Here is a 26,213-nt window from a genome sequence, read left to right on the forward strand (position 1 = left end):
GAGTTCTGTCAGAGTGACCGTCAGGTTCTTTGCTCCAACATGCACTGTCAACTGTGGGACCTTATATAGACAGGTGTGTGTCTTTCCAAATCATGTCCAATCAATTGAATTTACCACAGGTGGACTCCAGTCAAGTCTTTTTCATTATGAGGTAGTGTGTTTAAATTTATGAGGGAAAAATGTTGTATGTAATTATGTAATCAAATTTAGAATAAAGCTGTAACGTCACAAAATGTGGAAAAAGTCCAGGGGTCTGAATACCTGCATACTCCAGAATGCACTGTATACTCCAAAATTGAGCAAATTCTAGTAATCGCCTTTGAGGGCATTTTTTTAATTTTCATAATTAAATCGGCTGACACCTTGCCTTTAGCTACAGAATATCTCCCCAACATGTTTTCCATCTCCTCCCCTCTCTCTTTCATTCCATTCTCGAGCGCACAGAGAGAGGGTCTGTCAACAGTTTCATTAAATATGTTTCTTGTGAAAACATGTTACTATCGATGAACAGAGTTGGAGAGCCCATGGCATACAGAGTTTGGGCGGAATATCACCTGTTACGCAGCAAGAGGCTGCATGGTCCTCAAACAGTGGTTGATGCATGGAGTGAAATAACCACAGTAGCCTTCCCAGCATGATTGAAAACGAACCAGCAGGAAAGTGGCCTCCAATCACTATTAGAGTGCATATGGATGACATGTCCCTTTGCCCCTGTTCCTGCCCCTGTTCCTGCCCTGTTCCCGCCCATTTCATAACGGGCCATTCTAAATCTAAACTAATTTTACATATTAGAAAAGACAAGACTCAATTGAGAATAGTGTGATGGGTGAAAATATGAGCACTTGATGAGAGAAGAGCTGTGCAGCCTGAGGCAGGGAACAGAGCACAAGCTTTATTTGTGACTTTCTCAAATCATCAACAGCCTATAGTCGCATCATGCAGCCCATATATGTTTGGATTTCTATGGTTCGTATAATTCACAACTAAAGTTACCTAATAACTCTAAATGTATCTTATAGAACCTGTTTCAAATTATCACTATTACCTCAACAGAACCACTTCATATGTACACTCATTCTGGAATGGGAAAGATATCCTTTCTGTTATATTCAGCTAAGTTGAATTATATTCTTCTTACTATAAAATCATATAAGATGAAATAATAGCATGGGACTTATAAGCATATATTGTCAGCTAAATGAATAAGCCTACATCCTATGGCCCTGAGCATTGCCAGATAACATACAGTAAGCCAACTCATATGCTGTTCTTCTGAAATACATTTTCTTCATATATTAATGGTTCTTTAGACCTGACTAAAATTAATAATGGATTTATTGTGATGGTGTATATTAAATTGATATATTAGACTTTTGTATGCGGGTTGTATGCATGGAGGACTGGAGATGCTTGACGTGTTTATGCTAATTAAAAGTAAAATTACCATGAGACCGGCAGTCTTTTGCACAACAATAACCAGCTGATGAAATTTCGTGACTGCCACAGCACTATGTGCACCACAACACATCGATAGTCAGAGGCATTGCTTGGCTTGAGCCTGTAATGTGGGGCAAGAAATCAATAGCCAGAGGGGTTGGTGTGAGTGAACTGAGTGGGCTATTACCGGTCTGAGCAAGTCACAGAGCAGAGAGAAGGAGATGGAGAGAGATAGGTAACAGTGAGAGAGAGGATGGAGGGATAAATAAGTTATAAAAGGTGTGTGTGTGTGTATGACACTGACCTCCTTGAGCCTCTTGTTCTGTGGCAGGAGTTGCGGTGCTGTGGAAAAACAACAGTCACTCACAGTTGAGAGGTTTCCCTCAGAGATCCAATCAAATCAATTTATAATAGTTAAGAAGCACAAAACTATCTGGTGGTCTACTTGTAGTGGAGCCAGAGAGGTAGATACCATGTATCTGCAGCCAGAGAGGTAGATACCGTGTATCTGCAGACATAGATATAGATACCATGTATCTGCAGACATAGAGGTAGATACCGTGTATCTGCAGACATAGAGGTAGATACCATGTATCTGCAGCCATAGAGGTAGATACCGTGTATCTGCAGACATAGATATAGATACCATGTATCTGCAGACATAGAGGTAGATACCGTGTATCTGCAGACATAGAGGTAGATACCATGTATCTGCAGCCAGAGAGGTAGATACTGGTGGTATCTGCAGACATAGATATAGATACCATGTATCTGCAGACATAGAGGAGATACCGTATCTGCAGACATAGAGGTCAGATACCATGTATCTCCAGCCATAGAGGTAGATCCTGGCATCTGCAGAAATTTAGATCACCATGTATCTGCAGACTAGAGGTAGATCCCATGTATCTGCAGCCATAGATTTAGATACCATGTATCTGCAGACGGGGAGGTAGATACCATGTATCTGCAGCCATAGAGATAGATACCTGTATCTGCAGACATCTATATAGATCGCGTGTATCTGCAGACATGCTGTCACAGATACCAGCCCTTTCTGCAGACATTCTTATCATTTATCTGCAGCCATAGAGATAGATACCGTGTATCTGCAGACATAGAGATATTTAACCCTTTGCAAACTGGAAACCATTTATCCGGAGGCTGCATTCATCGTTGTTGGGGATTTTAACAAGGCTAATCTGAAAACAAGACTCCCTAAATTTTATCAGCATATCACCTTCCCCCAACTCACAAGGCAGAAAAACCTTGGATCACTGTTATTCTAACTTCTTCCATATAAGGCCCTGCCCCGCCCCCTTTCGGAAAAGCTGACCACTACCATTTTGCTGATACCTGCCTACAGACAAAACTTAAAAAAACTGCCCCACGCTGAGGTCTGTCCAACGCTGGTCCGACCAAGCTGACTCCACACTCCAAGACTGCTTCCATCACGTGGACTCCAACCTTTCTCCTGACTCTGCCTCAAATAACAACATTGACTCTTCGCTGATTCTGCATCATTTGAACTCGTTGAAGATGTCCCCTATCCCCATAGCAACGATTAAAACATTCCCTAACCAGAAACCTTGGATTGATGGCTCATTGCGTGAAACTGAAACAGAACCACTGCTTTCAATCAGGGCAAGGTGTCTGGTAACATGACTGAATACAAACAATGCAGCTGGCATTCCCTCCGTAAGGCTATCAAACAATCTAAGCTGTCTCAGTACAGAGACAAAGTAGAATCCCAATTCAACGGCTCAACACAAGAGGCATGTGGCAGGGTCTACAGTCAATCACGGACTACAGGAAGAAACCCAGCCCAGTCACGGACCAGGATGTCTTGCTCCCAGGCAGAAAAAATACATTTTTTGCCCGTTTGAGGTCAATACAGTGCCACTGACACTGCCTGCAACGGAAAAATGCGGTCTCTCCTTCACTGCTCCAGGTGAGTAAAACATTTAAACGTGTTAACCCCGCAAGGCTGCAGGCCCAGACGGCATCCCCAGCCGCGCCCTCCAGAGCATGCGGGGACCAGCTGGCTGGTGTGTTTACGGACATATTCAATCAATCCCTATATCAGTCTGCTATTCCCACATGCTTCAAGAGAGCCACCATTGTTCCTGTTCCCAAGAAAGCTAAGGTAACTGAGCTAAACGACTACAGACCATAGCACTCACTTCCGTCATCATGAAGTGCTTTGAGAGACTAGTCAAGGACCATATCACCTCCACCCTACCTGACACCCTAGACCCACTCCAATTTGCTTATCCAAATAGGTCCACAGACGATGCAATCTCAACCACACTGCACACTGCCCTAACCCATCTGGACAAGAGGAATACCTATGTGAGAATGCTGTTCATCTCCTACAGCTCGGCATTCAACACCATAGTACCCTCCAACTGTCATCCATCGAGACCCTGGGTCTCCACCCCTCCCTGTGCAACTGGGTACTGGACTTCCTGACGGGTCGCTCCCCAGGTGGTGAGGGTAGGTAGAATCATCTCCTCCCCGCTGATCCTCAACACTGGGGCCCCACAGGGCTCTGTTCTAGAGCCCTCTCCTGTACTCCCTGTTCACCAAGTCACTGCGTGGCCACGTCATAACCTCCAACTCAATCATCAAGTTTGCAGGACACACACAACAGTGGTAGGCTTGATGACCAACAACGCATCTCTGCATGACGGCCTACAGGGATGAGGTGAGGGCCCTCGGCAAGTGGGTGTCAGGAAAATAACCTCACACTCAACGTCAACAAAACTAAGGAGATGATTGTGGACTTCAGGAAACAGCAGAGGGAAACCCCCTATCCACATCGATGGAACAGTAGTGGAGAGTGGCAAGTTTTAAGTTCATGCATACACATCACAGACAAACTGAATTGGTCCACTCACACAGACAGCATCGTGAAGAAGGCTAATCCAGGCCTTGTCTTCAACCTCAGGAGGCTGAAGAAATTGGCTTGTCACCAAAAGCACTGCCACAAACTTCTACAGATGCACAATCGAGAGCATCCTGGCGGGCTGTTCACCGCCTGGTACGGCAACTGCTCCGCCCTCCACCGTAAGGCTCTCCAGAGGGTAGTGAGGTCTGCACAACGCATCACCATGGGGCAAACTACCTGCCCTCCAGGACACCTACACCACCCGATGTTACAGGAAGGCCATAAAGATCATCAAGGACATCAACCATCCAGCCACTGCCTGTTCACCCCCTATCATCCAGAAGGTGAGGTCAGTACAGGTGCATCAAAGCTGGGACCGAGAGACTGAAAACAGCTTCTATCTCAAGGCCATCAGACTGTTAAACAGCCACCACTAACATTGAGTGGCTGCTGCCAAGAACACTGACACTGACTCAACTCCAGCCACTTTAATAATGGGAATTGAATGGGAAATGATGTAAATATATCACTAGCCACTTTAAACAATGCTACCTTATATAATGTTACTTACCAAAACATTATTCATCTCATATGCATACGTATATACTGTACTCATAGAGATATCATCGACTGCATCCTTATGTAATACATGTATCACTAGCCACTTTAACTATGCCACTTTGTTTACATACTCATCTCATATGTATATACTGTATCTGCAGATACCATCTACTGTATCTTGCCTATGCTGCTCTGTACCATCACTCATTCATATATCCTTATGTACATATTCTTTATCCCCTTACACTGTGTATAAGACAGTAGTTTAGGAATTGTTAGTTAGATTACTTGTTGGTTATTACTGCATTGTCGGAACTAGAAGCACAAGCATTTCGCTACACTCGCATTAACATCTGCTAACCATGTGTATGTGACAAATAAATTTGATTTGATTTGATTTGATAGATACCGTGTATCTGCAGCCATAGAGATAGATACCGTGCATCTGCAGCCATAGAGGTAGATACCGTGTATCTGCAGCCATAGAGGTAGATACCGTGTATCTGCAGCCATAGATTTAGATACCATGTATCTGCAGACATAGAGGTAGATACCGTGTATCTGCAGCCATAGAGGTAGATACCATGTATCTGCAGACATAGAGGTAGATACCGTGTATCTGCAGCCATAGAGGTAGATACCGTGTATCTGCAGCCATAGAGATAGATACCGTGTATCTGCAGACATAGAGGTAGATACTGTGTATCTGCAGCCATAGAGGTAGATACCGTGTATCTGCAGCCATAGAGATAGATACCGTGTATCTGCAGACATAGAGGTAGATGCCATGTATCTGCAGCCATAGAGATAGATACCGTGTATCTGCAGCCATAGAGATAGATACCATGTATCAGAAGCCATAGAGATAGATACCGTGTATCTGCAGCCATAGAGATAGATACCATGTATCTGCAGCCATAGAGATAGATACCGTGTATCTGCAGCCATAGAGATAGATACCATGTATCTGCAGCCATAGAGATAGATACCGTGTATCTGCAGACATAGAGGTAGATACCATGTATCTGCAGCCATAGAGATAGATACCGTGTATCTGCAGCCATAGAGATAGATACCATGTATCTGCAGCCATAGAGATAGATACCGTGTATCTGCAGACATAGATATAGATACCGTGTATCTGCAGCCATAGAGATAGATACCATGTATCTGCATCCATAGAGATAGATACTATTCATCTGCAGCCATAGAGATAGATACTATTCATCTGCAGACATAGAGATAGATACCGTGTATCTGCAGCCATAGAGATACAGTAGATACCGTTTATCTGTTTATACAATGTGCCAAGCTTTTAGCGTCATACTCAAGAAACTCGAGGGTGTAATCACTGCCAAAGGTGCTTCAACAAAGTACTGAGTAAAGTGTCGGAATACTTATGTAAATGTGAAATTTCTGTTTTTAATTTTGAATGCATTTGCAAACATTTCTAGAAGCCTGTTTCTGCTTCGTCATTATGGGGTGTAGTGTGTAGATTGATGAGGATGATTATTTTTTGGGATCCAGTTAAGTATAAGGTGGTAACATAACAAAATGTGTAAAAAGTCAAGGAGTCTGAAAATGTTCCCAAATTAACTGTACGGCCACAGCAATGGGGGAGAGGATGAGGAGTAATATGGCCAGGTAGGTTTGAAGAACTTTCAGAACTTTACCTGCACATATGTAGCCATGAGTTGTTGGGCTCACTACGGTTGGTGGAGCAGGAGTAGAGAGAGAGAGAGCAGCAATGGGGAAAAGAATGAGACACATGTAAGACAAGGGTAATGCACAGTGAATACGCTCCAAGAAATGTTACAATGGCAATGAAAGTAACTATGACAGTATTACATACTATACCTTGTTAACCCTGTCAGCAACATTCTCTGAAATGGCAAAGATGGAAGACAGAAATGATACAACAGCAAGTAACGATTGAAGCGTGAATATAGTAGTTACACACACACACACACATACAAAATAACAGCTGAAAGCCATCACAATTTGGATGAATAACGATGTGGAAGTTGCAGACATACAGTACCAGTCAAACGTTTGGACACACCTACTCAATGCAGTGATGACACACACCTCATGTTTATATGGCTGTTTATATGGCTGTTTATATGGCTGAGGACTGTAGCATATCCAGAGCCTTCAGAAAGTATTCATACCCCTTGACTTATTCCACATTTGACTATTTTCTACATTGTAGAATAATAATGAACACATCAAAACTATGGAATAGCACAGATGGAATCATGAAACAAAAAAAATGTTAAGCAAATCAAAATATATTTTAGACTCTTTAAAGTAGCCACCCTTTGCCTTGATGACAGCTTTGCACACTCTTGTCATTCTCTCAACCAGTTTCACCTGGAATGCGTTTTCCAACTGTCTTAAAGGAGTTCCCTTATGATGAGCACTTGGCGGCTTTTCCTTCTTTCTGCCGTCCAACTCATTCCAAACCATCTTAAAAATTGGGTGGAGGTTGGTGATTGTAGAGGCCAGGTCATCTGATGCAGTACTCCATCACTCTCCTTCTTGGTCAAATAGCCCTTACACAACCTGGAGGTGTGTTGGGTCATTGTCCTGTTGAAAAACAAATGATAGTCCTAATAAGCGCTAACCAGATGGGATGGCGTGTGCAAGAATGCTGTGGTTGCCATGCTGGTAAAGTGTCCCTTGAATTCTAAATAGATCACAGACAGTGTCACCAGCAAAGCATCCCCACACCATCACACCTCCTCCATGCTTCATGGTGGGAACGACACACATGCAGAGATCATCCGTTCACCTACTCTGTGTCTCACGAAGACATGGCGGTTGGAACCAAAAATCTCAAATTTGGACTCATTAGACCAAAGAACAGATTTCCACCAGTCTAATGTCCATTGCTCGTATTTCTTGGCCCAAGCAAGTTTCTTATTATTATTTATGTCCTTTTGTAGTGGTTTCCTTGCAGCAATTCGACCATGAAGGCCTGATTCACGCAGTCTCCTCTGAACAGTTGATGTTGAGATGTCTCTGTGTCACGGGATACTAGGAGTGGTGGGTTGGAATCAGGCGCAGAGAGCAGGGTTCAGTATATCGTGATTTTATTCTCCGGCCAAAAAACGGTCACGTCAACATACAGGGCGTATAGAACAGAACAGACCAGCCCAAAACCAGGACCAAACAGTCCGGAGAATACACACATGAAAACCACAATCCAACAGAGTAACAAACAACAATCCCGCACAAAACAAGGGCGGGACAACCTACTACATATAGGGAAGCTAATTAAACTAAAATACACACAGGTGAAACTAGTAAGACAAAACCAACAGAAAAAACAAAAAAGGGATCGGTAGTGGCTAGTAGGACGGTGACGACGACCGCCGAGCACAGCCTGAACGGGCAGGAGAGCCCACTTTGGCGGAAGTCGTGACACTTTGCTACTTGAACTCTGTGAAGCATTTATTTGGGCTGCAGTTTCTAAGGCTGGTTACTCTAATGAACTTATCTTCTGCAGCAGCGGTAACTCTGGGTCTTCCATTCCTGTGGCGGTCCTCGTGAGAGCCAGTTTCATCGCAGCGCTTGATGTTTTTTGTGACAGCCTTTGAAGAAACTTTCAAAGTACTTCAAATTTTCCGAATTGACTGACCTTCATGTCTTTAAGTAATAATGGACTGTCGTTTCTCTTTGCTCATTTGAGCTGTTCTTGCCATAATAAAGACTTGGTCTTTTACCAAATAGGGAAAAAATATATATTCTGTATACCAACCCTGCCTTGTCACAACACAACTGATTGGCTCAAATGCATTAATAAGGAAATAAATTCCATAAATTAACTTTTAACAAGGCACACCTGTTAATTGAAATGCATTCCAGGTGATGAGGCTGGTTGAGAAACTGCCAAGAATGTGCAAAGCTGTCATCAAGGCAAAGGGTGGCTACTCTGAAGAATCTAAAATATGTTTTGACATGGTTACTACATGTTTCCATGTAGGTTATTTCATAGTTTTGTGTGTTCACTATTATTATACGGTGTAGAAAATAGTAAAAATAAAGAAAAACCCTTGACTGAGTTGGTGTGTCCAAACTTTTGACTGGTACTGTACATGATGATGGTAATGTCATGGAGACTGGAGAGACTCACACTCTCAACCAGGGCCAGGGACTCCTTTGATTGGCTAAAGTTTTTGCCCATCGCCAGAGCGGTGGCTGTGCCGTCCAGGCATTGGCTCATCCAGGTCTGGTACTCTTCCTGGTTTGGGAGGCGGTCCCAGAAGATCTTGAAGGCCTCCCACACCGTCTCCTGACACACTGAACACACACAGGTCACATATTGGCGAAAGAACCCATTCTTTCTGTCTCTGAGGATAACAAGGGGCATTGATGAAAACTACAGTATGCAGGCTGTGGCTGTCTAATTCTAGAGCTGTGACCCCTGAGGTAAATCTTAGCTGGCATATTAGCTCATGTGTCGATCACAGTGTGACTATAAGTGTTACAGTACATACCCCCCACCAGGTCAGAGTTAACTGATTCCATGTTTAGCCCTGCCACAGCAGGGTTGTGGTTAAGCAGACCTGCTGTGTACCTATCTGCCTGACCTCAGTATCACTCTCCACTGTCAGGCCAATGCCAAACCAGTGATGTAACCCTTCTCCATAAATCAGCTTACATGTCACCAACCCAATGACCTGCAGCTACCTAACAAACCCTCACTGTGTTTCCTCTACACTCTTAAGGAAAAGGGTTCCAAAAGGGTTCTTCGTGTCCCCATTGGATAACCATTTTTTTTAAACTTCCAGGTAGAACCCTTTTGGGTGTCATGTAGAACCCTCTATGGAAATTGTTTTACATGGAACCCAAAAAGGTTCTACCTGAAAGCAAAACATTGGTTATCCTATGGGGACAGCCAAAAACCCTTTTAGGTTCTAGATAGCACTTTTTTTCTAAGAATGTACTGTCTCATTCCTGGACCCAAAGTATTTCCCCAATCCCCATATCTTCAAGCTTCTCCTGGGTTAATAAGGTTAAAGATGTGTTCATACAGCAAAGTATCTGCCCCAAACCATAATGCTGTCCCAACTATCCTCTTCCCAATTCAGCTCATCTACATGGTAGGGACCGTGCACCTATATAATATTGCACTATATTTCCTCAATCCCTGTGCTTACCTCACCTACCTGCATCTATACTCTTACATTCACCAACCACAGCCCCGGTCTACAGAGCAACAGGGTGGGATTTGTTCCAGTCCAGCTGGAGGAAGGTCTTGATGAGAAGATGTTGAGTTGAATCAGGTCTGTTCGTAAGTGCTGTTCTGAAACTAAAGTTTTGGTTGCCAAATTGGACCAATCTCTTGAAAGTCATTAATTTATTAATTAATTTATTTACTGTACAAAGAAAACATCCTGGAATAGCCCGGTAGCATTTTATAATAACAGCACGTTATAAAGCATTCATAATGGATTTGTAAATCATTTATTCATCGGTGCTCCATTCAAATAAAATCTAATGAAATTCAAGTTTTATTGGTCACATACACATGTCTAGCTGATGTTATTGTTGGTGTAGCGAAATGCTTGTGCTCCTAGCTGCAACAGTGCAGTAATATCTAACCATACACAACAATACACACAAATCTAAAAGTAAAAGAATGGAATTAAGAAATATGTAAATATTAGGGTGAGCAACGTCAGAACGGCATTGATGTTTATTATACATCCTTATAAACCATTTACTTGTCACATTCTGACCATAGAGAGTCCTTATTTTCTTTGGTAGAGTAGGTCAGGGCGTGACCGGGGGTTAGTCTAGTTTATTATTTATATGTGGGGTTCTAGGTTTGTTTTTCTATGTTGGTGATTGTGTATGATTCCCAATTAGAGGCAGCTGGTAATCCTTGTCTCTAATTGGGGATCATATTTAAGTAGCTGTTTTTCCCACCTGTGTTTGTGGGATATTGTTTTGAGTTAGTGCACGTAGCATCTCTGTAGTCACGGTTCATTGTTAGTTTATTGTTTATTTGTTTTTGTCTTTGCTAAGTTTCACTTTATCATTAAATGATGTGGAACTCAACATCCACTGCGACTCGCTCCGATATTTATTCTAACCAACGTGACATTACTACTATTCATTAGTTAAGTATTTTATGGCTGTATTGAGTGGCCAGTGTAATTTCTCACAAAAAGATGGACATGTCATGAGTAGACATTCCAACAAAACCAGATGGTCTCAAAATATTCTAGAACATATCAATGGTAAAACAATAAGCACACAACACAGGACGTTAAAGGAAATATATCCAACATTTTATTCACACAAATGGTTGTGAAACAACTGTTGCAAGGACTTGAGGTAGAGTTGTAATGTTAATGTTTTGCTAAAGTTGGCAACCTCCTGACCACGAACTAATCATACAACAGGGAGATGTAGCCTACACACAGCAGCTGGCTGGACCGGATCGTTTTTGTTATTTCATTACTACTAATATGGTGATTGAGGTATTCATGTTTGATGTACGGTTTGCAGGTATAAATGTTACATACTGTATACAACATTTAAATCTTCCAGTGCTTCAGTCTTTTAACCGCAGACAAATAGCAACCAAAAAATGACACAGAGGCGCAAGAGCAGGAACACAGATGAATGAATAACAGCGCACATGGGAAAATAGAGCTTCTGTTGTGATCAAAGCAAAAATAGCTTATATGAAAGTAAGAGAGTAAACATTGTTTCTAGTTGAGGTTAGTTACAAGTCAAGTGTTCTGGCTTTGCATCCTTCAAAAGTTTGACTAGTGACTGAAGTGACCTGAGGAAGAGCCGGACCAATCAGCTCAATTAGACAACACAACTGAAAAACGTACATTTTCCAAATGAGAGGCTTGCATGAACTATTCTGTATGCATGCTAAGCATTGATGACAACTGATGAATTGGAGCTTCATGTCAAATATTGTAACGCTCTCGTTTGTTGAATGAAGAGTGGACCAAGACGCAGCGTGGAAAGTGTTCCTGATTTTAATATTTAAAAAACACTCAAACAAAATAACAAACGTGAAAGCGAACAGTTCTGTCAGGCAAAAACCACTAAACAGAAAACAAGATCCCACAAAACCCAAAAGGAAAAATGACAACTTATATATGATCCTGAATCAGAGACAAAGATAGACAGCTGCCTCTGATTGGGAACCACACTCGGACAAAAACAAAGAAATAGAAAACATAGACTTTCCCACCTGAGTCACACCCTGACCTAACCAAACATAGAGAATAATAAGGATCTCTAAGGTCAGGGCATGACAAATATAATGTTCATTAGTATCACATGGAAGTATTGTCCTAAAATGAAAAGTCATGTAATAGTTATCCTTTTTTTCCATAGCAACTCATCTCTATAGTAGGTCGTTGGCGAGTATTTTTCGTCAGTTATTGTTGACAAGATTAACACTGCCATGTCAGCTAAAGCTTTTTAAATTGGTAAAGTACTCTAGTAAACTAACTTGTAGTGATCATAGTTGAATTACCAACCGGGCAAGCTCCCCAACTAAATGTATCTTGGGGCCAACAAAAGGCTAGGCCCTAAGACAATGCCTCCATCCGCTGCTGCCAAGAAACGCTTATGTTAGCATTTAAAAAAAAGGTATTTTACTCAGCATACTCAGTGTGTCTGAAGTGTGTCATATCACACTACTACAACAGTGGGACTGTTTTGGAATAAAAGTTTCAATATATTTTGTGTGCTTATTGTTTAACCATCGATATCTTCTAAGGGCCATTTTGAGCATCAGATACTGCTGAAATGTCTACCAATGGCATGTCCATCTTTTTGTGAGAAATTACATTGGTCACTCAAAACATTTACAAAATATTTCTAAAGTGTAAATAGCCAACACAATTTTTTAAAACTAATGATTATTAAATGATGTAAACCATACGCCACGGCCGTCTCCGTTACCAGAACACTTACAGGAGATACTGGAGCGACGCCCGAGAAAGCGTTTTCCACCACCATTAACAAAACTCTAAATGATGGAATTTAGGACCTACAGATAACTACCAAAATAAAGGAAACGGCAACATAATGTGTCATAATAAGGCATTGAGCCAGAACAGCTTCAATGCACCTTGGAATAGATTCTATAAGTGTCGTAATAGGGCATTGGGCACCACGAGCCAGAACAGCTTCAATGCACCTTGGAATAGATTCTATAAGTGTCGTAATAGGGCATTGGGCACCACGAGCCAGAACAGCTTCAATGCACCTTGGAATAGATTCTATAAGTGTCGTAATGGGGCATTGGGCACCACGAGCCAGAACAGCTTCAATGCACCTTGGAATAGATTCTATAAGTGTCGTAATAGGGCATTGGGCACCACGAGCCAGAACAGCTTCAATGCACCTTGGAATAGATTCTATAAGTGTCGTAATAGGGCATTGGGCACCACGAGCCAGAACAGCTTCAATGCACCTTGGAATAGATTCTATAAGTGTCGTAATAGGGCATTGGGCACCACGAGCCAGAACAGCTTCAATGCACCTTGGAATAGATTCTATAAGTGTCGTAATAGGGCATTGGGCACCACGAGCCAGAACAGCTTCAATGCACCTTGGAATAGATTCTATAAGTGTCGCAATAGGGCATTGGGCACCACGAGCCAGAACAGCTTCAATGCACCTTGGAATAGATTCTATAAGTGTCGTAATAGGGCATTGGGCACCACGAGCCAGAACAGCTTCAATGCACCTTGGAATAGATTCTATAAGTGTCGCAATAGGGCATTGGGCACCACGAGCCAGAACAGCTTCAATGCACCTTGGAATAGATTCTATAAGTGTCGTAATGGGGCATTGGGCACCACGAGCCAGAACAGCTTCAATGCACCTTGGAATAGATTCTATAAGTGTCGTAATAGGGCATTGGGCACCACGAGCCAGAACAGCTTCAATGCACCTTGGAATAGATTCTATAAGTGTCGTAATAGGGCATTGGGCACCACGAGCCAGAACAGCTTCAATGCACCTTGGAATAGATTCTATAAGTGTCGTAATGGGGCATTGGGCACCACGAGCCAGAACAGCTTCAATGCACCTTGGAATAGATTCTATAAGTGTCGTAATAGGGCATTGGGCACCACGAGCCAGAACAGCTTCAATGCACCTTGGAATAGATTCTATAAGTGTCGTAATAGGGCATTGGGCACCACGAGCCAGAACAGCTTCAATGCACCTTGGAATAGATTCTATAAGTGTCGTAATAGGGCATTGGGCACCACGAGCCAGAACAGCTTCAATGCACCTTGGAATAGATTCTATAAGTGTCGTAATAGGGCATTGGGCACCACGAGCCAGAACAGCTTCAATGCACCTTGGAATAGATTCTATAAGTGTCGTAATAGGGCATTGGGCACCACGAGCCAGAACAGCTTCAATGCACCTTGGAATAGATTCTATAAGTGTCGTAATAGGGCATTGGGCACCACGAGCCAGAACAGCTTCAATGCACCTTGGAATAGATTCTATAAGTGTCGTAATAGGGCATTGGGCACCACGAGCCAGAACAGCTTCAATGCACCTTGGAATAGATTCTATAAGTGTCGTAATAGGGCATTGGGCACCACGAGCCAGAACAGCTTCAATGCACCTTGGAATAGATTCTATAAGTGTCGTAATAGGGCATTGGGCACCACGAGCCAGAACAGCTTCAATGCACCTTGGAATAGATTCTATAAGTGTCGTAATAGGGCATTGGGCACCACGAGCCAGAACAGCTTCAATGCACCTTGGAATAGATTCTATAAGTGTCGTAATAGGGCATTGGGCACCACGAGCCAGAACAGCTTCAATGCACCTTGGAATAGATTCTATAAGTGTCGTAATAGGGCATTGGGCACCACGAGCCAGAACAGCTTCAATGCACCTTGGAATAGATTCTATAAGTGTCGTAATAGGGCATTGGGCACCACGAGCCAGAACAGCTTCAATGCACCTTGGAATAGATTCTATAAGTGTCGTAATAGGGCATTGGGCACCACGAGCCAGAACAGCTTCAATGCACCTTGGAATAGATTCTATAAGTGTCGTAATAGGGCATTGGGCACCACGAGCCAGAACAGCTTCAATGCACCTTGGAATAGATTCTATAAGTGTCGTAATAGGGCATTGGGCACCACGAGCCAGAACAGCTTCAATGCACCTTGGAATAGATTCTATAAGTGTCGTAATAGGGCATTGGGCACCACGAGCCAGAACAGCTTCAATGCACCTTGGAATAGATTCTATAAGTGTCGTAATAGGGCATTGGGCACCACGAGCCAGAACAGCTTCAATGCACCTTGGAATAGATTCTATAAGTGTCGTAATAGGGCATTGGGCACCACGAGCCAGAACAGCTTCAATGCACCTTGGAATAGATTCTATAAGTGTCGTAATAGGGCATTGGGCACCACGAGCCAGAACAGCTTCAATGCACCTTGGAATAGATTCTATAAGTGTCGTAATAGGGCATTGGGCACCACGAGCCAGAACAGCTTCAATGCACCTTGGAATAGATTCTATAAGTGTCGTAATAGGGCATTGGGCACCACGAGCCAGAACAGCTTCAATGCACCTTGGAATAGATTCTATAAGTGTCGTAATAGGGCATTGGGCACCACGAGCCAGAACAGCTTCAATGCACCTTGGAATAGATTCTATAAGTGTCGTAATAGGGCATTGGGCACCACGAGCCAGAACAGCTTCAATGCACCTTGGAATAGATTCTATAAGTGTCGTAATAGGGCATTGGGCACCACGAGCCAGAACAGCTTCAATGCACCTTGGAATAGATTCTATAAGTGTCGTAATAGGGCATTGGGCACCACGAGCCAGAACAGCTTCAATGCACCTTGGAATAGATTCTATAAGTGTCGTAATAGGGCATTGGGCACCACGAGCCAGAACAGCTTCAATGCACCTTGGAATAGATTCTATAAGTGTCGTAATAGGGCATTGGGCACCACGAGCCAGAACAGCTTCAATGCACCTTGGAATAGATTCTATAAGTGTCGTAATAGGGCATTGGGCACCACGAGCCAGAACAGCTTCAATGCACCTTGGAATAGATTCTATAAGTGTCGTAATAGGGCATTGGGCACCACGAGCCAGAACAGCTTCAATGCACCTTGGAATAGATTCTATAAGTGTCGTAATAGGGCATTGGGCACCACGAGCCAGAACAGCTTCAATGCACCTTGGAATAGATTCTATAAGTGTCGTAATAGGGCATTGGGCACCACGAGCCAGAACAGCTTCAATGCACCTTGGAATAGATTCTATAAGTGTCGTAATGGGGCATTGGGCACCACGAGCCAGAACAGCTTCAATGCACCTTGGAATAGATTCTATAAGTGTCGTAATAGGGCATTGGGCACCACTTGGAATAGATTCTATAAGCCAGAACAGCTTCAATGCACCTTGGAATAGATTCTATAAGTGTCGTAATAGGGCATTGGGCACCACGAGCCAGAACAGCTTCAATGCACCTTGGAATAGATTCTATAAGTGTCGTAATAGGGCATTGGGCACCACGAGCCAGAACAGCTTCAATGCACCTTGGAATAGATTCTATAAGTGTCGTAATAGGGCATTGGGCACCACGAGCCAGAACAGCTTCAATGCACCTTGGAATAGATTCTATAAGTGTCGTAATAGGGCATTGGGCACCACGAGCCAGAACAGCTTCAATGCACCTTGGAATAGATTCTATAAGTGTCGTAATAGGGCATTGGGCACCACGAGCCAGAACAGCTTCAATGCACCTTGGAATAGATTCTATAAGTGTCGTAATAGGGCATTGGGCACCACGAGCCAGAACAGCTTCAATGCACCTTGGAATAGATTCTATAAGTGTCGTAATAGGGCATTGGGCACCACGAGCCAGAACAGCTTCAATGCACCTTGGAATAGATTCTATAAGTGTCGTAATAGGGCATTGGGCACCACGAGCCAGAACAGCTTCAATGCACCTTGGAATAGATTCTATAAGTGTCGTAATAGGGCATTGGGCACCACGAGCCAGAACAGCTTCAATGCACCTTGGAATAGATTCTATAAGTGTCGTAATAGGGCATTGGGCACCACGAGCCAGAACAGCTTCAATGCACCTTGGAATAGATTCTATAAGTGTCGTAATAGGGCATTGGGCACCACGAGCCAGAACAGCTTCAATGCACCTTGGAATAGATTCTATAAGTGTCGTAATAGGGCATTGGGCACCACGAGCCAGAACAGCTTCAATGCACCTTGGAATAGATTCTATAAGTGTCGTAATAGGGCATTGGGCACCACGAGCCAGAACAGCTTCAATGCACCTTGGAATAGATTCTATAAGTGTCGTAATAGGGCATTGGGCACCACGAGCCAGAACAGCTTCAATGCACCTTGGAATAGATTCTATAAGTGTCGTAATAGGGCATTGGGCACCACGAGCCAGAACAGCTTCAATGCACCTTGGAATAGATTCTATAAGTGTCGTAATAGGGCATTGGGCACCACGAGCCAGAACAGCTTCAATGCACCTTGGAATAGATTCTATAAGTGTCGTAATAGGGCATTGGGCACCACGAGCCAGAACAGCTTCAATGCACCTTGGAATAGATTCTATAAGTGTCGTAATAGGGCATTGGGCACCACGAGCCAGAACAGCTTCAATGCACCTTGGAATAGATTCTATAAGTGTCGTAATAGGGCATTGGGCACCACGAGCCAGAACAGCTTCAATGCACCTTGGAATAGATTCTATAAGTGTCGTAATAGGGCATTGGGCACCACGAGCCAGAACAGCTTCAATGCACCTTGGAATAGATTCTATAAGTGTCGTAATAGGGCATTGGGCACCACGAGCCAGAACAGCTTCAATGCACCTTGGAATAGATTCTATAAGTGTCGTAATAGGGCATTGGGCACCACGAGCCAGAACAGCTTCAATGCACCTTGGAATAGATTCTATAAGTGTCGTAATAGGGCATTGGGCACCACGAGCCAGAACAGCTTCAATGCACCTTGGAATAGATTCTATAAGTGTCGTAATAGGGCATTGGGCACCACGAGCCAGAACAGCTTCAATGCACCTTGGAATAGATTCTATAAGTGTCGTAATAGGGCATTGGGCACCACGAGCCAGAACAGCTTCAATGCACCTTGGAATAGATTCTATAAGTGTCGTAATAGGGCATTGGGCACCACGAGCCAGAACAGCTTCAATGCACCTTGGAATAGATTCTATAAGTGTCGTAATAGGGCATTGGGCACCACGAGCCAGAACAGCTTCAATGCACCTTGGAATAGATTCTATAAGTGTCGTAATAGGGCATTGGGCACCACGAGCCAGAACAGCTTCAATGCACCTTGGAATAGATTCTATAAGTGTCGTAATAGGGCATTGGGCACCACGAGCCAGAACAGCTTCAATGCACCTTGGAATAGATTCTATAAGTGTCGTAATGGGGCATTGGGCACCACGAGCCAGAACAGCTTCAATGCACCTTGGAATAGATTCTATAAGTGTCGTAATAGGGCATTGGGCACCACGAGCCAGAACAGCTTCAATGCACCTTGGAATAGATTCTATAAGTGTCGTAATAGGGCATTGGGCACCACGAGCCAGAACAGCTTCAATGCACCTTGGAATAGATTCTATAAGTGTCGTAATTAGGGCATTGGGCACCACGAGCCAGAACAGCTTCAATGCACCTTGGAATAGATTCTATAAGTGTCGTAATAGGGCATTGGGCACCACGAGCCAGAACAGCTTCAATGCACCTTGGAATAGATTCTATAAGTGTCGTAATAGGGCATTGGGCACCACGAGCCAGAACAGCTTCAATGCACCTTGGAATAGATTCTATAAGTGTCGTAATAGGGCATTGGGCACCACGAGCCAGAACAGCTTCAATGCACCTTGGAATAGATTCTATAAGTGTCGTAATAGGGCATTGGGCACCACGAGCCAGAACAGCTTCAATGCACCTTGGAATAGATTCTATAAGTGTCGTAATAGGGCATTGGGCACCACGAGCCAGAACAGCTTCAATGCACCTTGGAATAGATTCTATAAGTGTCGTAATAGGGCATTGGGCACCACGAGCCAGAACAGCTTCAATGCACCTTGGAATAGATTCTATAAGTGTCGTAATAGGGCATTGGGCACCACGAGCCAGAACAGCTTCAATGCACCTTGGAATAGATTCTATAAGTGTCGTAATAGGGCATTGGGCACCACGAGCCAGAACAGCTTCAATGCACCTTGGAATAGATTCTATAAGTGTCGTAATAGGGCATTGGGCACCACGAGCCAGAACAGCTTCAATGCACCTTGGAATAGATTCTATAAGTGTCGTAATAGGGCATTGGGCACCACGAGCCAGAACAGCTTCAATGCACCTTGGAATAGATTCTATAAGTGTCGTAATAGGGCATTGGGCACCACGAGCCAGAACAGCTTCAATGCACCTTGGAATAGATTCTATAAGTGTCGTAATAGGGCATTGGGCACCACGAGCCAGAACAGCTTCAATGCACCTTGGAATAGATTCTATAAGTGTCGTAATAGGGCATTGGGCACCACGAGGGCCAGAACAGCTTCAATGCACCTTGGAATAGATTCTATAAGTGTCGTAATAGGGCATTGGGCACCACGAGCCAGAACAGCTTCAATGCACCTTGGAATAGATTCTATAAGTGTCGTAATAGGGCATTGGGCACCACGAGCCAGAACAGCTTCAATGCACCTTGGAATAGATTCTATAAGTGTCGTAATAGGGCATTGGGCACCACGAGCCAGAACAGCTTCAATGCACCTTGGAATAGATTCTATAAGTGTCGTAATAGGGCATTGGGCACCACGAGCCAGAACAGCTTCAATGCACCTTGGAATAGATTCTATAAGTGTCGTAATAGGGCATTGGGCACCACGAGCCAGAACAGCTTCAATGCACCTTGGAATAGATTCTATAAGTGTCGTAATAGGGCATTGGGCACCACGAGCCAGAACAGCTTCAATGCACCTTGGAATAGATTCTATAAGTGTCGTAATAGGGCATTGGGCACCACGAGCCAGAACAGCTTCAATGCACCTTGGAATAGATTCTATAAGTGTCGTAATAGGGCATTGGGCACCACGAGCCAGAACAGCTTCAATGCACCTTGGAATAGATTCTATAAGTGTCGTAATAGGGCATTGGGCACCACGAGCCAGAACAGCTTCAATGCACCTTGGAATAGATTCTATAAGTGTCGTAATAGGGCATTGGGCACCACGAGCCAGAACAGCTTCAATGCACCTTGGAATAGATTCTATAAGTGTCGTAATAGGGCATTGGGCACCACGAGCCAGAACAGCTTCAATGCACCTTGGAATAGATTCTATAAGTGTCGTAATAGGGCATTGGGCACCACGAGCCAGAACAGCTTCAATGCACCTTGGAATAGATTCTATAAGTGTCGTAATAGGGCATTGGGCACCACGAGCCAGAACAGCTTCAATGCACCTTGGAATAGATTCTATAAGTGTCGTAATAGGGCATTGGGCACCACGAGCCAGAACAGCTTCAATGCACCTTGGAATAGATTCTATAAGTGTCGTAATAGGGCATTGGGCACCACGAGCCAGAACAGCTTCAATGCACCTTGGAATAGATTCTATAAGTGTCGTAATAGGGCATTGGGCACCACGAGCCAGAACAGCTTCAATGCACCTTGGAATAGATTCTATAAGTGTCGTAATAGGGCATTGGGCACCACGAGCCAGAACAGCTTCAATGCACCTTGGAATAGATTCTATAAGTGTCGTAATAGGGCATTGGGCACCACGAGCCAGAACAGCTTCAATGCACCTTGGAATAGATTCTATAAGTGTCGTAATAGGGCATTGGGCACCACGAGCCAGAACAGCTTCAATGCACCTTGGAATAGATTCTATAAGTGTCGTAATAGGGCATTGGGCACCACGAGCCAGAACAGCTTCAATGCACCTTGGAATAGATTCTATAAGTGTCGTAATAGGGCATTGGGCACCACGAGCCAGAACAGCTTCAATGCACCTTGGAATAGATTCTATAAGTGTCGTAATAGGGCATTGGGCACCACGAGCCAGAACAGCTTCAATGCACCTTGGAATAGATTCTATAAGTGTCGTAATAGGGCATTGGGCACCACGAGCCAGAACAGCTTCAATGCACCTTGGAATAGATTCTATAAGTGTCGTAATAGGGCATTGGGCACCACGAGCCAGAACAGCTTCAATGCACCTTGGAATAGATTCTATAAGTGTTGTAATAGGGCATTGGGCACCATGAGCCAGAACAGCTTCAATGCACCTTGGAATAGATTCTATAAGTGTCGTAATAGGGCATTGGGCACCACGAGCCAGAACAGCTTCAATGCACCTTGGAATAGATTCTACAAGTGTCGTAATAGGGCATTGGGCACCACGAGCCAGAACAGCTTCAATGCACCTTGGAATAGATTCTATAAGTGTCGTAATAGGGCATTGGGCACCACGAGCCAGAACAGCTTCAATGCACCTTGGAATAGATTCTATAAGTGTCGTAATAGGGCATTGGGCACCACGAGCCAGAACAGCTTCAATGCACCTTGGAATAGATTCTATAAGTGTCGTAATAGGGCATTGGGCACCACGAGCCAGAACAGCTTCAATGCACCTTGGAATAGATTCTATAAGTGTCGTAATAGGGCATTGGGCACCACGAGCCAGAACAGCTTCAATGCACCTTGGAATAGATTCTATAAGTGTCGTAATAGGGCATTGGGCACCACGAGCCAGAACAGCTTCAATGCACCTTGGAATAGATTCTATAAGTGTCGTAATAGGGCATTGGGCACCACGAGCCAGAACAGCTTCAATGCACCTTGGAATAGATTCTATAAGTGTCGTAATAGGGCATTGGGCACCACGAGCCAGAACAGCTTCAATGCACCTTGGAATAGATTCTATAAGTGTCGTAATAGGGCATTGGGCACCACGAGCCAGAACAGCTTCAATGCACCTTGGAATAGATTCTATAAGTGTCGTAATAGGGCATTGGGCACCACGAGCCAGAACAGCTTCAAATCACATTGGAATAGATTCTACAAGTGTCTGGAACTCTACTGGAGGGATGTGACATCATTCTTCCAACAGAAATGACATCATTTAGAGTTTTGTTGATGGTGGTGGAAAACGCTGTCTCAGGCGTCGCTCCAGTATCTCCTGTAAGTGTTCTGGTAACGGAGACGGCCGTGGCGTATGGTTTACATCATTTTCATGCTCATCAAACCATTCAGTAACTACACGTGCCCTGTGGATGGGGCATTGTCCTGCTATGGGGGTATAGCCATGGTAGCCAAATTAATAGCCTGCCCAGCATTTTTATACATGACCCTAAGAATGATGGGATGTTAATTGCTTAATTAACTCAGGAACCACACCCGTGTGGATGCGCCTGCCTTCAATATACTTTGTATCACTCATTTACTCTCGTGTTTCCATTATTTTGGCAGTTACTTGTATATTAAACATCTTGTGAATGATCTTATGAATCGTTATTAAATACTTTAAAAGTTGTTCATAAATGTGTGAATAACTAGGTTACCAACATTTACAATTATGGGAGTAATTAATGAATAAATGGTTTACTAATCCTTTATAAATGCTTTATTATGTGGAGTTGTAAAGTGCTACCAATAACTTTACTATTCATCGCGAGACAATGCTGGGAGACTCCAGAGTTCACCAAAAAGCCAAGGATGGAATGTTAGCAACCCTCTAACTTAGTCCAGCCAAGTCAGTGTCTCAGTATCCCACAAGACTGGAATCCCATACAGAGCTATCCTGCACACTGACTACTGATTAGTCCCACTACAGGCCCTACAGACCCACTCACTCCACCATCTCAAAACCGTAAGCCTCTCTCTCTCACCTTGAGTGGCTGGACATATGTTGTGAGAGTTGACTTTTAACCTGCCTGCTCACGCCCAACATCCTTCTGAGTCAGGATTGTCTCTCCCTCCCCCTCTGTGTAGGTGCTGCTATCTGGCTCAAGTCTCTAAATGGGCTGATCCTTACATACAGTGCGACTTACAGTGTGACATACTTATTGCCAGGAAATTCATCTAAAGTAGAGCAGATGTTGCCTGAAAACACACCTCATGTTTTTAGGGCTGTAGACTATAGCATATACAGTGCCTTCATAAAATATTCATAACTATTCCACATTTTGTTGTGTTACAGCCTGAATCTCAAATATAAAATATATTTTGATTTGTTTAATACTTTTTTGTTTGCTACATGATTCCATATGTGCTATTTCGTAGTTTTGATGTCTTCACTATTATTCTACAATGTAGAAAATAGTCAAAAAAATAAACTGCAATGACTAGGTGTGTCCAAACTTTTGCCTGGTACTTTAAGAATTCACACCCTTGAGTCAATACATGTTAGAATCACGTTTGGCAACGATTACATCTGTGAGTATTTCTGGGTAAGTCTCTAAGAGTTTTGCACACCTGGACTGTACAATAATTGCACATTATTCTGTAAAAAAATATTCAAGCTCTGACAAGTTGGTTATTGGTCGTTGCTAGACAGCCATTTTCATGTCTTGCCATAGATTTTTTGTAGCTAGACCACTCAGGAACATTACATTTACATTTAAGTCATTTAGCAGACGCTCTTATCCAGAGCGACTTACAAATTGGTGAATTCACCTTCTGACATTCAATGTAGTTTTGGTGAGCAATTCCAGTGTATATTCTTTCTTGTTTTTTAGGTTATTGTCCAGCTGAAAAGTGAATTTGTCTCCCAGTGTCTGTTGGTATGCAGACTGAACCAGGTTATCCTGTAGGATTTTGCCTGTGCTTAGCTCTATTCCATTTATTTTTATTTTTTTTAAACTCCCTAGTCCATGCCGATGACAAGCATACCCATAACATGATGCAGCTACCACCATGCTTGAAAATATGAAGAGTGGTACTCAGTGATTTTTTTTGTTGGATTTGCCTTTGTAACACTTTGTATTCAGGACATACAGTTATTTTACTCCTGAATCACAATTTTACTTCAGCGCCTAATTGCAAACAGGATGCATGTTTGTAATATTCTGTACAGGCTTCCTTCTTTTCACTCTGTCATTTAGGTTAGTATTGTGGAGTAACAATGTTGTTGATCCATCCCCAGTTTTCTCCTATCACAGCCATTAAACTCTGTTTTAAAGTTACCATTGGGCTCATGTTGAAATCCCTGAGCGGTTTCTTTGCTCTTCGGCAACTGAGTTAGGAAGGACGCCTGTATCTTTGTAGTGACTGGGTGTATTGATACACCATACAAAGTGTAGTTAATAACTTCACCATGATCAAAGGGATATTTCATCTCTGCTTATTATTTCTACCCATCAACCAATAGGTGCCCTTCTTTGTGAGGCCTTGGAAACCGTCCTTGGTCTTTGTGGTTGAATCTGTTTGAAATGTGCTGCTTGAATGAGGGACCTTACAGATAATTGTCTGTGTGGGGTACAGAGACGAGGTAGTCATTAAAAAATTATGTTAAACACTATTATTGCACACAGAGTGAGTCCATGCAACTTATTATGTGACTTGTTAAGCAAATGTGTACTCCTGAACTTATTTAGGCTTGCCATAACAACGGGGTTGAATACTTATTGACTCAAGACATTTTAACTTTTAATTTTAAAACAATTTGCTAAAATGTATAAAAACATAATTCCACTTTGACATTATGGGGTATTGTGTGTAGGCCAGTGACACAAAATCTCAATTTAATCCATTTTAAATTCAGGCTGTTTACACAAAAAAATTGAAAAGTCAAGGGGTGTGAATCATTTCTGAAGCCACTGTAGGCCTTCTCTATGGTCTGGGTAGGGGTCAACGGAATGGGCCACACGCGCAGACTTGCCACCTCAGATTTGGGGGTGGGGACTTCTTCCTCCATCATTATACATACAGGTGAGTGGTGGTGGTCTTACCTCGCAGGTGAAAGTAGCTGAGGTGATTTGCAATGGATTGTTGCACGCTCTCTTCAGCACAAAGTTTGACCCCGCTGGGGAAAAGCACGTTGCGCTTCTGCCGGAGGATAGCGCCATGGTCCTTGTGTGAGACCTTGAGGAGAGGTGAATGAACTATGCTTTGAGGAACTGATAGAATAGGTGATATTTGAACTGTTTTGTAATATAGATCCTGTCCGTCAGGAAGAAGAGGTCCTTCCCCAGATGCAGCGTCTGTGATAAAACAATACAACGCATTAGACAACAACTCCATCTTAATTGCGAAAGTGTAGCTTGACTGTTTGTTAGGCCTGCATACATACCTGTTCTTACTCCCAAGAGTTCAAACGCTAAGATGAACGAAAGTGTACACAAAAGGCATTTCAATGAAGAGTCCGACATCTTAAATCCGTAGTGGTTTTACCTCCAAAGGGTTGAAAAGGGGTCACGTTGACACGACAGGCACTTCCTCTGGAATCGTACAACAATGTTAGGCCCTCCTTATGAGTTTGCATAGTTCAGAATCCAGAACATGTATATGTTTTTTTAACCAGTCATTCTGAAGTGATTCTCTCCTCCTTGCTTATGTCGGCTGAGGAAGGTGTGTTCCATGGTGCTACCGAACAGCTCCCGGTCAGGGCTCAGGCTCAGCTAGGCAGATGGCCCATTGAGAGAGATTTTGTTCTCTAATCTTGTTTGCTAAGCCCTTTATAGCAGCTTGTCAAGAAGATACTGGTGTAATACTGGAAAGGGTGCTTAGTGCGAGGGAAACGTGCAAGGAGAGAGAGGGGAAAGGGGGTAAGGGTGAAGAGGCCACCCGCAGAGAGATATGGCTTTAAGTGCAAAGATAGGCTCCTCCATTAATGAAGACAGGTAGCAGACAATCCTGGTCAAAACTAACCTCAACTCAAGGCTGGGGCCCATTGTTGCAGACTTTCATTAGAACTAATAGACCACCTACATCACCAGTGGTTCAATTAAGAATCATCCTGCGGACTAAATCTGGGGTTAATGTTAATTCAGGTGTATGATCTGAGCCGCTCAGCGCTGTTTTTATCCCTCATATAGCCTATATGGTCAGGCGTTCTTCTTGACCATGTGACCTAGACCAGGAAACTGAGCTCAACCATGGGAGAATCTCAATTGCATACTCCTCGCATCCTCTCTCCTTGCCACCTCCTCAAAACCCATTGGAGGAGAAGGTCAGAGGGAAGGGACCTCTGGTTTTCTCATCCGATGGGTTTTGAGGAGACGAGGAGAGGAGTATGCAATTGAGATCTTGCCCATAATGCCATAGC

The 26,213-nt window shown here is 43.4% G+C and overlaps 1 protein-coding gene across 1 annotated transcript; it reads right to left on the reverse strand.

Annotated features, from left to right (window-relative positions):
- Positions 1 to 1,508: 1,508 nt before the first annotated feature.
- Positions 1,509 to 25,437, reverse strand: LOC135519476 (interphotoreceptor matrix proteoglycan 2-like). Its single transcript, XM_064944709.1, has 6 exons — positions 24,898 to 25,437; positions 9,027 to 9,193; positions 6,746 to 6,771; positions 6,562 to 6,594; positions 1,742 to 1,779; positions 1,509 to 1,558 (listed from the first exon to the last, which is right to left on the reverse strand). The coding sequence occupies exons 1-6, from the start codon at positions 25,187 to 25,189 to the stop codon at positions 1,509 to 1,511; spliced, it is 606 nt and encodes a 201-aa protein (XP_064800781.1). The 5' UTR covers positions 25,190 to 25,437.
- Between the last annotated feature and the right edge of the window lie 776 nt (positions 25,438 to 26,213).

The sequence above is a fragment of the Oncorhynchus masou genome, chromosome 29 (genome assembly GCF_036934945.1).
Source record: "Oncorhynchus masou masou isolate Uvic2021 chromosome 29, UVic_Omas_1.1, whole genome shotgun sequence".
Lineage (NCBI taxonomy): Eukaryota > Metazoa > Chordata > Actinopteri > Salmoniformes > Salmonidae > Oncorhynchus > Oncorhynchus masou.

Coding starts and splice junctions, on each gene's coding strand:
- LOC135519476 (XM_064944709.1), bottom strand. CDS start 25,189: ATGGAGTTGTTGTCTAATGCGTTGTATTGTTTTATCACAGACGCTGCA. Junction 6,772..9,026: donor CCCTGGCCCTGGTTGAGAGT/GTGAGTCTCTCC, acceptor TTGCCATTTCAG/AGAATGTTGCTGACAGGGTT. Junction 1,780..6,561: donor TCATGGCTACATATGTGCAG/GTAAAGTTCTGA, acceptor GTTTTTCCACAG/CACCGCAACTCCTGCCACAG.